Source organism: Brienomyrus brachyistius, chromosome 3 (genome assembly GCF_023856365.1).
Source record: "Brienomyrus brachyistius isolate T26 chromosome 3, BBRACH_0.4, whole genome shotgun sequence".
NCBI classification, from domain to species: Eukaryota; Metazoa; Chordata; class Actinopteri; order Osteoglossiformes; family Mormyridae; genus Brienomyrus; species Brienomyrus brachyistius.
Genome location: NC_064535.1, coordinates 15,520,863 through 15,536,975, shown reverse-complemented (window position 1 = coordinate 15,536,975; position 16,113 = coordinate 15,520,863). Strand labels below are relative to the sequence as shown.

General features: G+C 45.4%; 1 protein-coding gene and 1 long non-coding RNA gene across 2 annotated transcripts in view; one reads left to right on the top strand and one right to left on the bottom strand.

Moving 5' to 3' along the window:
• LOC125738103 (transcription initiation factor TFIID subunit 3-like) overlaps nt 1–12,021 on the top strand; it is a 35,614-nt gene extending 23,593 nt beyond the window's left edge. Inside the window, exons 3-7 of the mRNA XM_049006720.1 lie at nt 1,372–3,194; nt 6,657–6,742; nt 7,944–8,256; nt 8,546–8,652; nt 11,066–12,021. Of these exons, the coding sequence (XP_048862677.1) occupies nt 1,372–3,194; nt 6,657–6,742; nt 7,944–8,256; nt 8,546–8,652; nt 11,066–11,180 (2,444 nt within the window). The 3' untranslated portion in view covers nt 11,181–12,021. The remainder of the gene's footprint in view (nt 1–1,371; nt 3,195–6,656; nt 6,743–7,943; nt 8,257–8,545; nt 8,653–11,065) is intronic.
• A 227-nt stretch (nt 12,022–12,248) lies between these two features.
• On the bottom strand, nt 12,249–15,726 carry LOC125738108 (uncharacterized). The gene is made up of 4 exons (XR_007396735.1): nt 15,664–15,726; nt 13,156–13,237; nt 12,416–12,577; nt 12,249–12,322 (listed from the first exon to the last, which is right to left on the bottom strand). It is a non-coding gene; the product is annotated as an uncharacterized LOC125738108 (long non-coding RNA).
• Between the last annotated feature and the right edge of the window lie 387 nt (nt 15,727–16,113).

Genomic DNA, 16,113 nt, shown 5'->3' with positions numbered 1-16,113 from the left:
AAACGTTGACAGTCTCATTTGCCTTTTGGGAGGCCTGACAAACCCATATTCTTAAATAAAATTCTTATTACGCCACACGGTAATCATAACGGAACAAAGAGGCGTGATTAACGATAGCAATTTATTGTGTCTGGGTTGAAAAGGGAGAGAGAAGACAAGGACGAGACATCATAGTTATCATAATTCATATCATAAATAACACTAGAGAGCCAATCAGCATGCCCCGTTAATGTCAACCCAAATAACCTTTGATAACAATTTACCATAGAATGCAGTCTCAGACCCCTAAAGTCACAATGTTATCTTACCCCTATTCTACAGTTATAGAATACAACAGTATTACCATATAGATTAGACTATTTATAATAGGGAATGTCATTCTGGGTCCTACTAGCTTAAAGGAGCATTTTTAATGTTTCCATTGTGGAGAAAGGGAGAGTGAGGATGTCTTCAGGAGGAGATTACAGCGTGCCCTTAATGTTGTGGCTGAGTCATCGAGCATTATTGCGACAAGGTACGTTCCTAGGAAGATCGCGCGAGCCCGGTTCTAGTGAATTGAAAAATGCAGATGCGCGTGAAGCGGTATCGCCAGACGATTATTAGATGCCTCGTTAGTGGGATCCATCTGTCATTTATCTCGTCACCGTGTTGTTTCCCCGTAATTAAGAAGGGGGCCAGGCCAGGCCTTTCTGCGGCCTCATTAGCCCCGTTATGTTGTGTGAGTGTAGCAGCAGAACAGGCGCATGTTACCCTGGTAAACGACAAACCTCAGACTGGAATCTCATTTTTCTCTTCTTTAGACGTCATCCCACTTGAGTAAAGAAGGTATGCATGTATTTGGTCATACTGATAGAAGCGTGCTGAGGTGTATATTATGAATTATGTAATCACTGAATTACACAACCCTCTCATATTCAGTTATTAAATGAGATATTGAACTTGTGCCAAGAAGGTCAGCCTATAAGGAATTGTTTGCATTTATCAGGACAAGCCATTGACCATTTGTTTATTATTATTATTATTATCATTATTATTATTAAAGGGGGTATAAACATGACAAGACAATGTACTAATAACAATATGAAAAAAAATAAGCTGTCTTCAAGTAAATTTCCTGACATTAAATTATGTGGAACACGATACGAGTCGTAGCATGACGCACTGTTGACATAGTTGGCTAGCGCTACCCCAATAGCCCATGTCAGGCTAATTATATTCTCCAAAAGGCAGGGGCTGTTAACACATAACCATGCGGTGCTGGAGTTCAAAACCCGCCTGTTAATCAAACTGAACATAACGTGGAGCCGTCACCTTAAATATGTATGTCACTAAATCATAGTGTATCTAACTTATTCCTTGCTTTCCCTGCAGAGGAAGAGGAGGAGCAAAACCTTGCAGACTTGGGCACCTCGGCTGAAGCCATGCAGGTACCGTTGGATGAGGAGCAGGAAGAGATGGAGGAAGACGAGGCAGTCAATGATGAGAACTACCTTGGCAAGAGGCACCTGGACAGTTCCGACTCGATGGAGCTCATGCCTGCCACTAAGAGACCCCGTCTCCCTGGTGTCAACCTATCAGATAGTCCGGATTGGGGGACTGAGCCCCGGGAGCCGCTCAGCTCCCTGAATTCTCAGCAGCTACCCCAAGGCACGCTTCCAACTCACCATTCACTCAACTTTTCCAGCCCTCTAAACCTGTACCACGAATCTCAGGTCCCTCCCCTCTCCTCCAGGCCACAAGCCACTAACACAAGACCGTCTGATGCCAAACCCATCTCAATCCCAAGCAGAAAGCCCAAGATCAACTCGCCCCGTAGGCAGAAGATGAAATCACCCAAAAGGGCTAGTTTGGGTTCTGGGTCCAGTAGCCCCATACGTTCACCTAAAGCTGCACAAAAGGAGAAAAAGAAGTCACCGGGTCGAACCAAGGGCCCAAAAAGCCCTAAGAGTCCCAAATTAGTCCTGTCAAAAGTATCTCACCCCCCTGGAAAGGCCGAGGCACAGTTAAGACCACCCCTGGCCGTTCTGAGTGACAAAATGGGAATCGAGAACATCCAAATGCAGACAAGTCTAGCAGCTATGTCAGAACCTGAGAAACTCCATCCGGAAATCCAACAAGGGAGCCTCGAACCCCCTAACAACACCATAGACGATTCTATCACTGCTGTCATTGCCAGAGCATGTGCCAAGAAAGAACCTGACCCGTTTGCATTCGCTTCAGGCTCCGAGTCCGACTTATCTTCCAGTCCAAGGAGACTAACCATCTCGGAACCGATGACCCCTAGGCTGGAGCTTAGCGCAAATAGCTTTGGTAGGGTCACGTCAACGCCTATTCCGTCAAATGCCGGTGCTGCTTTGGGCGCCATGAATTCTTGGACGATGGATGACTCCATTAATGAGGTTATACGGAAGGCAAACCAAGGAGGCTCCTCCGGCCCATCTGCAAATCCTACGTATATGTCCTCAGCTTCTGCCTCTCCCCCAACCCCGGAGCCCCTGCTCAAGGTGTATGAGGAGAAGGCCAAGCAGACGGTTTCGACTGACATTAAGAAGAAGCTAAAAAAAGAACTCAGAACCAAGATGAAGAAAAGGGACAAGGAGAAACTGAAAGAGAAAGAGCGTGACAAGGGGAAGAACAAAGAGAAGAGTAAGGACAAGAATAAGGACAAGGAGAGGGAGTTTTTCAAGGAGCCCAGGTTGCCCTGGAATGACATCGGCAGCCCGGAACACGAACAGGGAGAACTGTTTAGGCCCCAGGATTTGAGCGAGATCATGATACTGAAGGTGAAGTCCAAAGATGGCAGCAAAAGGGATAAGGACAGACACAAGGACAAGAAGAAAGATAAAGAGAAGAGCAAGAGGGATAAAGAGAAGCGGGACAAGGGCAAGGAGAAGAACAAGGAGGAGCGTCAGAAAGCCTCCGCATCCCAACTGGGCCCGAAGGAGGCCCTGCCGGCGCTTTTCAGCACCTCGATACTGCCTCCTCTGGCCCCCATCCTCCTGGAGAAGGATAAGGCCAAGGAGAAAGAAAGGAAGAAAGAGAAAAAAGAGAAGAAGAAAAAGAAGGACAAAGAGAAGGAAAAAGGGAAGGTCAAGGAAAGGGAAAGGGAGAAAGAGGAAAAGAAGAAAGAGAAGGAGAAAAAGGAGAAGGAGCGGGACAAAGAAACGCCAAAGGAGAAACACAAGGAGGAAAAGGTGATTTTTAGCTTTAAGGCTTATTTTATGTTTTTTTTTTATGGTACTAAATGTGGTTTCCTACGGTCAAAATGTGTGCATTAAAAATAACTCTTAGAAATCCTATCAAAGCAATTACACAAACATAAAGTGCAGCATCTTATGCTTTGAAAATGTTAAGGATTTTTTTTATTTTGTAAGTTTGCAGATTGTAATTACGGATTCATGGAAATGCGGCAGTCGGGCAGGCGTTTTACACACATGTAATTTATTTTTATTTATGTTGCTTTGACAGGAATATATTGAATTTTTGCACCGGGGGAGAAAAAAAAGTTTGCCTTTAGCTGATTTTATTTCCGAGGGGCAGCCGTCCTCTTGTACTTTTTAAAGTGGTCAAAGGAGCTTTTGGAATTGCCATTCCGTCCCCCATCTTGGCATACATAGCGGATTTTAATTGGCTGTTTAAATTTCCCGTTTTCCTGGGCGCTGGAGCCGGGAGCCTGCCTCCGCCGACTCCACTCATGCGTGTCAGTAAGACACTCAGGAGAGCACCGGCTATCAGCCTGTGTAAATCAAACGTGCATTAATGCTGCGAGCAGACCTCTCTGCGACATGTCTCAGCGCGCAGTGTTTGCGCCGGCTGCAGCGTGTGTGTGTGTGTGTGTGTGTGTGGTGTGGATGAACTACTTCCCTCCTATCCCGCCCATCTCCCCAATCTTCCGCACACCATCGGACGATAAATCGCCGCAGTAAGCGCGTACCGCACGTAATACCGCCCAGAAACCACTTTTTAAACAGGCTAAGCTGAGGAAGTCTCCCATCCTTCTTTCCCACCACCTTTTTTTCTTCCCCACTACAGATGGAGTTGGGATTCTGAAATTGCCCCCCCCCACCCCTCCCCCCCCACCACCACCACCCCCCTCTCCTCCGCCTCACCAAAACTAAATCTCTTGATCACTTTAATTTTTTGCAAGGCTGCTTCGGCGGTTTTCCCTGGCAGGGTGGGTGCGGGGGGGGGGGGAGTCGAGAATTGAAGTGGGGGGGTGTGGGGGGGGCTGAGGCTTTATCGGCGAGTGCCTAGAGGTATGTGGTGAAGGAGGTAAATCCTGAGAGATTAGCAGGCAGACGCAGCACGCCGCAGTAAGGGGCTTACCCCACCGCTTGTATTAGTTCAGGTGAAAAGAGTATTGCTTTTACATAAAACTGGACAAATCCCCCCGACAATGTATTTCCCGTCAGGGTACAATGGAATCTACTATCTCTGCATTTCACCCCCTGTCCTGTGGGTTCAGTGAGCTCGGGAATCTAAAATACAGTCCCCCGACCGGGCCACGCTCTCGTAGGGAGCGACTGCGTGAAATTTCTTCAGATATTTCCGAAATGTATTTTTTTTAACTCCACCCCAATCCTGTTTTACCGTTAACCAGTAATTTTGGTTTTACTGTAACTTTAAAAGAATTGCGTGCGATGGTTAGCAGACTATGTGAAAATATAAATATAATCCCCACAAATATAGGAATGATGTGACTCCTTGCAACCATGTGCTGGATGGAAGTTGGGTGAGTGGATGGGAATCGGGGTCCAGTTCGATTTTTCTGATCTTCTGCCAAAGAAAGGGGATGTATTTGTCTCAAGTTTCACTTACGCTGTTATCGTATATTTTTGTTTAAGTAGCATACATAGTAAATGTAATGACAAGTTGTAAACAAGATCATCATCTCTATCTGTTTTGGTTCTTTCAAAGTGAAAATTGCGTAAGATTCTTACCTTTCCTAGCCAGCATGGTGCTAATACTATTATATTCGAGGTAGGGGTGGTTCAAGATGCCCCCCAGTCTTTTTTTTTTTTTTGCTACAAGCAGTGATTCGAAGCTCTGTGTGAAACAAATTTGCGTCAAAGGTCAACAACGTATTTATAGTCGTGACGAGATCGACTTCCGATCGGGGAGCGGCGCTGCGTTCGGTTAGCATCCTTCACTAACGCGCTGGAGTGCATCGAACAGGATTCTGCATATTTGTAATGGGCGTGTAATTATTACGTTTTGTGCTGGGGTGTAAAACACGTGTTGGTGCCCCCTCAGAAGGATGCGCTGCCTGCCGCCCCCGTCAGAGCTGCGCCATCTTGGACACGCTGTAGCGTTTAGCTGCATTCCTGAGGCTGACGATGCCATTAGCCCCAGTCAGTCTTTTTTTTTTTTTTTTTTCTCTCCTCCCCCAGAACCTTCACCCGAATATCATTTTCAAACCCAGCACTTACCGAACGTGCCCCCCCCCCCCCCCCCCACCCCCGAGCTCAGATTAGTTCCAGGTTTGAGACGTGTGTTTAAATTGCTTGCGTTCCCTCGCTACCGCATATCGTCGATCTGCTCAGGAATATCAGAGGCGCCGGTTAATTTCGGGCAGATGAAAAAGGACTTTCGGCCTTGGGGGAGGGCACTTTTTTTTTTTTTTTTGTTCAAAGCCTTCCTTCCATTGTCGTCGTACATTTACCACGGTGGCGTAGGCAGGGAAGGGTGCGACACCAGGGACCCCCACTGCCTGTACGCCAGTGAAAGAAAGGGCCAGAAAACCTTCCTAAATGTATTAGTTTCACTCCCCCCCCTAACGCCCCCCTATTGCCTTCAAAACCTCCGTAGACTTAAAAGGCCAGATCTGGAGAAGTTCTGTACATCATTTCATTACTTAATTAATAAATGAATGCGAGCCAGTCTGTAATATCAGCAATGCGTTTCCTTCTCGGGGGGAGAAAGCCCCTTTGAATGAGCGGAGTGTGTGGAGATACAGGCAGGTTAAGTAGATGGTAGGAATGTAGCGTAGCGGGGGCCGTTTCACTGGGCCGAGCCATTTAAAGGCTAATCAGCATAAGCAGATAGCGCTATCTGCCGCTGCCATTGTCTTGACCCTGAGCTTCTCCCAGCTGAGCAGAATCCTTATCAAGCCGTTACAGAGCCCGCTTCCCGCCTCCCCCAGCAGGAGGTGGGCCGAGCCGGCCAGGGGATTCGGGGTGGAGGTCACCGGAGGGTCTCTTCTTACTGAACTGCTGCAAGGAGTCTGAAGGTCAGGCTGTAACCCCCCCCCCCCCCCCGCACCCAAACAGGTGCAGCACCCCTCAGTTTAAGCGGCACCCGCTCCGCATCATGCCCTCGTAAATGAAGGTGCTCCTTAGCCGTTCTCTGGTCATCGGCTCCGGGTCCCAGAGGCCACGCTGAATCCTGGCTGCCGTTCGGGCCCGTGGAGATGGGTTATGGGTCTGTGGTGGGGTTTATGTGCTGGATGAAAAGCTTTGTGTCCTGCCCGGTGATGAATTCAGGTTTGGTAAGACGGTATGGCTCTTTGGAGGCCGGTCTCTGGGGGGGTCATGGCCACTCAAACACAGGTGTTTGGCCCTGCAGGGGGCGCCATGGGCCTGCTGTCTCTTTGCCCTGGCCATTCTTCACACTCCCCTGTCCCTCTGAGACCTGTCCCATGTGCTCGTCCTCCCCAGGTGAAGGCAGAGCCCCCAGCAGCTCCTGTTCTGTCCCCGGTCATTCCCAGACTCACCCTGCGCGTCAGAGCTGGACAAGACAAGATGTAAGTCCCGCAAGCCTGCATGCATCTGTTGGAGTCTTTCTGTGATCTTGGTTGTTTCTCTAAGTGTCCCTCTGTGCTGCTGTCTGTGACAGTATGTTCGTGTGATTCTGTCTCTCTGTCTATGTCAGTGTTCATCTGTCTGTGAGTCTGTCTATGGTTTGGTCTGTCTCTCTATGTCAGTGTTTCTGATTCTGTCTGTTTGTTTATCTCAGTGTTTGCCTCTGTGATTCAGTCTCGCCATCTCTGTCTTTATGTCAGTGTTCATCTATCTGTCTCTCTTTCACTGTCAGTGTCTGTCTCTGTACCCTCGCTCCCCCCCCCCACTTGAGTCTCACTGGCCGCAGGTTTTGCGGTCGCATTTCACTCGGGATGCCAGCACTGCAGCAGCACGTTGACTCAGAGGTGTCGGGTGAGCGATGTCCCACACTGTGTTCCCATCTGCGTCTGAGGGCGGCCACCAGGACAATCCGGAATCCTCGGATCCCGGAGTGTTTATAAACTCGCCCCTTTGTTCTTCCCCGATACCTCAGCTTCCGCCGGCATACCGGGAAGGAAGCGACCCTGCTTGTGAAACGTCTCCATCCAGATGCTTTTTGCCCCCATCTCCTCCGCTGAGCTTTCATCAGCATGCCAGTATTATCTGTCAGGGACCAATTATGCACAGACACCTGTTCTGAGGAGCGTGTTAGGAACTTGCAGGGGTGGGGTGGGGGGGTTCAGTGGCTGTTCTTTGACACAAAAGCAGCACCACCAGGTGATTCTCAAGCTACCCAATGAGCACACGGTAAAGGTCCCTCTTGACCTCTGACCTCCACGGGTTCCGGGGTCCCATCAGGTGGTGGATTTGCTCCTTATCTCTTCTGTGCACTGAGGCAGGAATGGCCCACTGTCAGGGGAAAGTTACTGTGATAAGATGCAAAAAATACAAGAAAAAAAACCCAGCCGCTTCCAAACTGACCAGATTCTCATTCCCGCCAATCTTCCTTTTCAAACTGTATATAAGACTTTATTTTTCTGACCAAATATGTCAGCAGCATATGTCATGTTGCAGAGGGGAAATTGGTGAGTCAGAGATTCAACATTTGATGAAACTGTTTGTCCTTTCTTTAAGAACAAAGTGTTTTTGGAAAAAAAAAACCTTTGAAGACCAGAGACACTGAATTTGTTTGACTTCACATTTTCCTCCTGTCTGCCACCCCAGAGTCATCAGCAAGGTGGTCCCCACTGCTGAGGTGAAGACCCCAGTGGTAAAGACCCCAGTGGTAAAGACCCCAGTGCCAAAGACTCCTGCTGCCAAATCGGGACCTAACAGCCGGCCACGCACGCCACCCCCCGCTCCAATCCTGTCCCCGGTCCCCCCGCTACCTCCTGTGATTCTCCATCTGCCCCCCACGGCCCCACCATCCGCCTCCCCTGCCCCAGTCCTGCCTCTGCCACCCTCGTCCCTGCCGTCGGCCAGTTCCTCCAAGATGCCCGTGCGCAGCGTGATCACCGAGACCGTCAGCACCTATGTGGTAAGTCGTGGTGCCACTCTAATCCTGATTGGTTGCTGGTACATCTGCTCGAGCAGGTGCAGCTGAACCTGTCAGGATGTCCCCCATCCATGTGGTCCACAGGTGGTTCCCTGAATCCTGGTTGATAAAGGGCAAGTAGAGCAATGGATTTCCTGTAGGTTCTGAGGTGTCAAATAGCGGGTTCTTCGTTGACTCCAGTGTTTCTCACCCCTCGTTTCCCAGCGAAATTCAGACGTCACACATTAGTTTTCCTCTCTAATCCTGTGTCCCATGTGATTCTTGCTCAAAGATCCGAGACGAAAGCGGCAACCAGATCTGGATCTGCCCCGGGTGCAACAAACCGGACGACGGGAGCCCTATGATCGGGTGCGACGACTGTGACGACTGGTACCACTGGTAAGGGCTCTCGTTCCACTGATACACTTCAGAAGGTCTTCCCTCAATAGACATGATGTTCAGTTAAACCAGTTAGCCCAACTGGACAAATTTGTATTCAAGCAGTTGCTTTTGAGCAGGCAAGTAAATCAGTCTAGTTCTGTTTTAGTCTTGATGCTATATAGCAAGACTCCTTATTCTTACTGGTTTTATTATATGCCATCCTGTGTAAGAACTTGGTTTTAGTCTTCCGGTTGAAACTCTGATTCTAGGATCCAGTTCGGCAGGAGCAATTAAATAAGTTCTACCCACTTGTAAATCTGTCATGTCCCAAGCTTTCGTTTGTAAGAATAATTGGACCTTGACGGGTTTTATCTAAATGGTGATCAGAATGGAAAGACCATAGTCATTACTGAAAATTGTGCGGCGTTTTTTTTTTTTTAAAGGTTTCCATCTGGTATTCACTTGAAATAATTGACCTTTTAATGGCTGAGACATATTTTGTTAAAGCTGCCTGTTTAATGGCGATGGTGTGTTGGAGGAGTGTGAGGAGGATGAGAAGGGTCTCGACGCGATCGATTGGGTCCTGAAGCGAGTCCTGGCGGACGGTGGGCATCGGCCTTTGAAAACGGACCGACCCATCGGGAAGTGAATGCAGGGCATGCTGGGGAGGATGCACAGCGATGACTCCAGCAGGCCAGCCTGTAACAAAGCCAGAGCGTAGCCTCAGCTGTTTGGACCGAAGGAGATCTGATTACGACTGTCGCTTTCCCTCCTAATCGCGAGATGCAGAGTGTAATCTACAGCCAGTGTAGGTCATTTACACCTCGAGAGCTGGTGTAACACCCCGTTCTGCCCGAGACCCCTTAGCGGAGCAGATCTTGTTGGCTTTGTCCAAACAGGGATTTTTCATTTGACTTTTAAGCCTGTTGCTTCTGTGACGGTCAGTAAGAACCGGGGTTACTTGCGTTTAAGCCATCTCCCACAAAAAAGCAGAGGGAAACCTTCCTTAATGTATTAGTTTCTGTCTCCCCCCAAAATGACTTAATAATGGATTATAAATATACATGTTGTAGCCCAGTACTTTGAGACTTCTCATAAATCTGGAACAAGCCAACAAAATCCATTGTCCTCCACTACAGAAAATGCCTGATAATACAATACAGTCATCTTCCTTATTTCAGTATCTGTCTTTAGCTACGGTGTTGCTAACGTTAAATATCGATGAAGGGTGAAGTTTAAATATCGCTTGGCAAAATCAGCCCAGACTGATGCTAGTACCTTGATTTTTTTAAAGCCTTTTGTTAACCAATATATTCTGCATCTCTAAGTTGTTACTCTTGCTGCTATTAGTGGCAATTATATTAGTGGTGGCCTAAGGGATAGGGACGCGCGCTTTTGATTGAAAGGTTGCTGGTTCGAATCCCTGATCAGCATGGTACCACTGAGATAGATTAAGCAAGGTCCTGCCCCTACGCATTGCTCCGCAGATGCGAATAAATTGCCATGTCACATATGAGTTAAATGCATGGGACACGTTTCGCTGTGGTGTGTCAAAAATGCCAATCACTTTCACTTAACTGTTAGTACTATTATTACGGGTAATTCTGTTATTGTTGTTACTGTGCTAACGCTATTACTATTATTTTGGCATCAAAAGTAGTTACATTAATAGTAATAGCATAAGCATCAGCAGTAACAGTACTATGGCTGTTAATATTGTTATTACTACTGCAGACTTTCTTGCTTTTAATGACTACTCTTTCCCACAGAAGTTTATCTGCTGCTTCTGTGGTGTAAAAAATAGGAGTAATGATAAGTGATAACAACGGGTAACATTTGTTTTCCACCATACCTGCAACCATCACCTGAGGGATGTTTCATGTCATATATTGAGCTAGTAGTGTTTTGCTAAATGTTTTTAAACATTTGTGTTGCAAAAATGTGCAGCGTCTCACAGCTAGGGAGGGCCGTAAGGTTTAAGTCAGGGCGTGCAGCTCATGCAAGGAGCAGGCTGAGCTGTTTGGATGCTGGTGTTACAGAGGGGCAGAGAAATATTATTTTTTTTTATTCCCTAACTCGGGGTGGTCAGTCTTATCCACAAAGGGCAGGTGTGTTTGTGGGATAACCTTTAGGTCTGCTGTCCAAACCCAGGTGTGAGAACAATCAGTCCTCTAATTAGTAATCAAATTAGGGAGTTTCAGTGAAAACACTGATACCCAGTGGCCCTCTCTGGATATTCAGCAGTGAAATGAACCAAACTGTGTCCGTTGGCTTGGCAGAGACAGGACCCGAGTCTGAACTTTCTAGACGTTAAAGTTCAGGGTGACTGTCTATGAAACTCTCCTAGTCTGTCCAGTCTTCTGCATGCACCTGAGCATTGTCTCTCCTCTTCCTTCCCCTCTCTCTCTCCCCTAACTCCCCTGTCCCCCAGGCCCTGCGTCGGCGTCCTTGCTGCCCCTCCTGAGGATGTCCAGTGGTTCTGTACCAAGTGTGACAGCAAGAAGAAAGACAAAAAACACAAAAAGCGGAAGCACAAAGTGCGCTGACCGGCCACCCAGTCGCATTCTGTGTTACTGAGAAGCCACTTGCTAACCTGTTACATGATTGGATATCATGTCGCATTTTCCCACCAGTCTCCAGTTCCAGTGATCTCAAAGACTCTGAGGCAGCCACGTGCTTTCTGCAATATGCCATATAAGATGTTTCATGTACATAGGAAAAAGCTGACGTTTTGTATATAAATGTACATAGGACATCCTAATCAAATCTTTTCTTATAAGCCTGACTACTTTTGTTACTCACTTATTCATTTTTAACTGATTCTTTGTAATTATTGTACATTTTTTTAAAAAGTTTGTATTTGTTACTTTTTTCTCACAGTTATGACATTGCTTTTCTTTAGTCCTGCTTTTTGTAAAATATTTTATTTACTTGATATTATTAAAGAATTTCTCCTTTAAGTATGCATTCGGAATCCATGCAAATCCTCAGTGTTGTTAAACAAAAAAAAAAAGCTTAAAAACCTTTTATGTGCCAGAATTTCTGCTTTTAATTTGTCCAGCTTAATTTGATTATGATTAATGAATTGTCTTTTCCATGAATACATTTAGCTATATATATATTTTTTGAGTTTATAAATACTGTATGTGCTGAATTCTGCTGTCATCCACTCATAAGGTCTGTATGATATTACTTTCTATAGTCAGAATGATTAAATTAATAAAAAGAGCAACATATTTTTAAATAAAATGCTTTGAGAATATTAACTTCTCACAGGTAACGTGACAACCACTGCCAGGTTCTCCTCTCTGTTTTTTTCTTTTCCCCCTTTGGCTTTTATCGTATTATGGAAAATTAAGGAAATAAAATTGACGGTTTTGCTGTAAATTGTGCTAAGTGGAAATGTCCAAGCTCCACATCCAAAAGAAGGTGCTCCTTGCCGTTCACTGATCATCGGCTCCGGGTCCCAGACCCCACGCTGAATCCTGGCTGCCGTCGGGGCCGTTTTGGCCCGTGAAGACGTTATGGGTCAGTGGTAGAGTTTATGTGCTGGATGAAAAGCTTTGTGTCCTGCCCGGTGATGAATTCAGGTTTGGTAAGACGGTATGACTCTTTGGAAGACGGTTTCCGGGGGGGCCACAACCACGCAAAGACAGGTGTCTGGCCACATCCTAATTCGTAGTTGCAGCTGACAGGAAAGTTTGGAAAGTCAATATCATGTAACGGTAGAAAATAATAGTGAAACTTTATTGATCCCCGTGGGGAAAACCTCTTCACCTACCCCATATGTGACACACAGATACATGTACAGGTGACAGCAGGCATGGGGGTTACAGTGCAGGGTCGGCCAGTGTGCAGTGCTCCTGGAGCTGGAGGTTAGGGGCCTTACTCAGGGGCCCAACCACAGCATCATTCTGCCAGCCCGAGGGTTCAAATGAGTAACCTGCCAATCACAGGCAAGACATGCAAACATAATCACTACTCGCCACATAACGATCCAGTGACACATGATGGACAAAATTATCATCCATGTTTCCATCTGTGAATTTTATGAAGCTGGATGTGTTCTGTCACCTCCCACATCTAGGGTCTGGGGTCAGATCTTGCCCCTTTTCTGAAAGTGAGCAGTTAGGGTATTCTCCTGTCCCATCCTGTGTTTACTCTAAATCACCAGTTGTGTGTGTGTGTGTGTCCGCCCCCTGCAGTGCGCTGGCACCTACCCAGGGTGTACCCCTTCCTTATAACCTGTGCTTCCTGTAAATAGGGTCCACTATCTGCCTGTAATTCACTGCACTCTGTGTGTCCATTTCATTGGTTGTTTTAAAGCATAGCTTTCCAAAGTCCAGAAACAAATTTCATATTGAAATTCCCAACTCCCATTAATTCCTATGGAATGGAGTCATTGATTTCCTACAGTTGCTTATATAAACTTTGGGTTTCCTAGAGTGCAGATAATTCCTTGCAGCTGGGAATTCCCTGTAGACGCCCTCAGCTTTACACATAGAGAATGTTCTGTAATACCTGCTACATCCTCCTGCAGAGAGACTTCACCTTACAGGTGTCTGTTTTCTGCTGTTGTCCGTGTTCCCATGTGAAAGGACGCCTGCAAAAATAAATTTAATTGGAAAAGGGTGCGGTAAAGATTTGTCTTTACAGTCTTCAGTGAATCATGACGATCACCTGAAAAAGTAGGTTTGAAAATGGAAGTGATTCATGGATGGATTCTCCATGGCAACAACCGCTGTGCTGTGTTTTTGATTGCAGATTTCTTTCCTATGCACTGTGTTTGTTATTCTGTGTATTTCTGTGTAACGGTGTGGTTCACACTGAGAGGAATGTGTTCTGTGAAGAATAAAGTCATATCTGTTGGACTTTGAGGCTGTTATGCATCTTCTAATCCCGGCACCCTTATTAAACTGAAGGAGCGATGGATCTGTGCCATCATTTGGCAAAGACCTGTGTGCTAAGGTGCCGTAAACTTGGCACTAAACAAACATTCCAGCATGATAATGATCCGAGGAGTGTATGAAAATGCACAAAGAGGTGTACTTGAGTATAAAATTGATATTCTGTTCAGCATCATCTCCGTGCCTCTGACAAAGTTTTCAGACCTCTGGAGGGATGTTCGAAAAACAAGCTTGTAATCATAAAGGAGCCAGAGAAACCATTTAAATGATCAGAAACCTCCACCAGTGACAGTCACAGCATTATGAAACACCACAGAGAGTATCTTTTCAGGTACATCAATAGTATGTTTTGACTTGGTGTAAAATGTCGATTTTCAGCAATTGTATTGCATTATATACGTGGATAGATTTTTCACCAATTTACGGCCAAATATTTAAAAAAATATATTGTATTACATCAAAATTGCAAAGAGCATGAATCTTAGATAAGTGCAAGATAAGAAGTTAATTGCTGATGCTCTTTCATGAACTTTAGCAGGAACTACTTGTGGCCCTCGTTCTTTGTCAAGATTCCACTGAGAATGTGCAGCAGTGACTCAAACCACACTGCAGTGTCACTGCCACGCTCTGATGTTTGCCTCAATCGCCACACTGCAGTAATTTTGGACTGCCGCAAGAATGCTAACCCAAGGATGCAGAGATCACCTTCTTTTCAGTCAGCTTTCAACATGGTTGACCCTCTATCACACAGGTGTCAGACTCCAGTCCTGGAGGGGCGGAGCCCTGCACATTTTTGGGTTTCCCCTCATTTAACACACCTGATTCAACTCCTTGTGCTAATTCTAACACAGCTCTTGAGCTGAATCATTTGCAGTCGAACTAAGCAAAGCCATACAGGGCTCTGGCCCTCCAGGACTGAAGTTTGACCCCCCCCCCCTGCTCTACCATGTTATCTGTCCATCCATTTTCCAAATACTCAACCTGCTCAAGACTGAGGTACAACCTGGACACACAATGCGCGTCCATCACAGGTCGTAGGAGTAATTTAGACATTTATGTCAAGTACATGTCTTTAGACTGTGGGAGGAAACTGGAGTCCCTGAAGGTAACCAACCCAACAGGAAAGGAACAGACAAAATCTACACACCCAGATTGAGGGCATCTAACATCTTATGCATTTCATTAAACATGCCATGGACTGAGAAATAACATCAGAATAATGAACCACAGCTTGAAACGGTTTGCTCAGGTGTTGCGTTTTGTATGGCGTTCACAGACCATATCTTACTTGGTATAGTTATTATGGAGATTTGCCAACCATAGCTTTCGATTCCCTGCTGAAACCATAAAAAACAAAGTGAATAGATTCAGTAGCTCAGTGGAAGGCAAAACTAGAAGAGATAAACAAGTGAAATGAAAGACTGTCTTTGGTGGTTTGGATTTGGGTTCACACAGAAGGGTGCAATTTATCATGACATCAAACTACCTCAGAAACAACAGTTTGGCGCTTTTATCTTAAACAGTTACGACCGTAATCTTTTATCTGGTAGCTTTTTATCCGCGTTTGTTTAGTTTGAATTGCGGCAGAATAACATTCTACTTTTTCATGTACAAACACACCAGGTAGTGGCCTATTTTGAGAAAATACGTTTTATTTTTTTTTTAAAAAACGCAAATGAACAAATGTGGCAGGCATAAACAATGCTGTTGCCAAGTAGTGTTACAAAGTTGTAAAGTGTGGTTTGTTGACATATACACACCACCGACACAGCCCTTTACCTTGAAAGCTGTGTACAAATATCTTTATGTAAATTGTTTATATTGCATAAAAAATAAATTATATTCTTTCACCTAAGTATTGCTTACCATCATAAACGATATGAATGGTCTTGCATATTGTAACTATCTGTAAGTGTCTAATACTTAACGTTTTCCAATATTTAATTTTTAATTAACTTTTGCATGAGCTATTTTCCAAGGGCCCTATCTCCACCTACGGTCGCTGCAGTTTAGTCAAACGATTAGTCGAAAGGGACATCGCGTAACATTATCCAGACCTACACAAAGATGCTATGGGTAAACAAGGCATAACAAATAATACGGTAATTTAATCATGACTTACTTCGAACAGCACAAGACACCAAGACGAGTTAATGCAGCTTCACTTTCATCAATAAATGATTGATAAGGGTGGATATTTCCAGAACACAATTCACCTACAACAACAAAGAAATAATTAAAAACGTATAAGTAAGTAAATAAGAGTTTCGTAGTAAAATGTATTTTCTGCATGTGCACCAATCTTTTTCCGATTTCAGACATATTAATTAAACTGTTATCAACTCAGTTAAAAGTCTAACTTTAAGCATATAAAATATATTTGAAAGAACTGCAGAACTTGCAGTACTGGCGAATGACGCCCACTATACTGCAGATATGCCAGTCATGACCCCGGTATTTTATGTAGGCCTATTCACATCATAAAGTGTCTAATGATAGTCCGTCGTTTAACGATCCATTTCAATTGGAAATTAAAATTTGGTCAGATTATTGTAATTGGAAATGGGGCCTG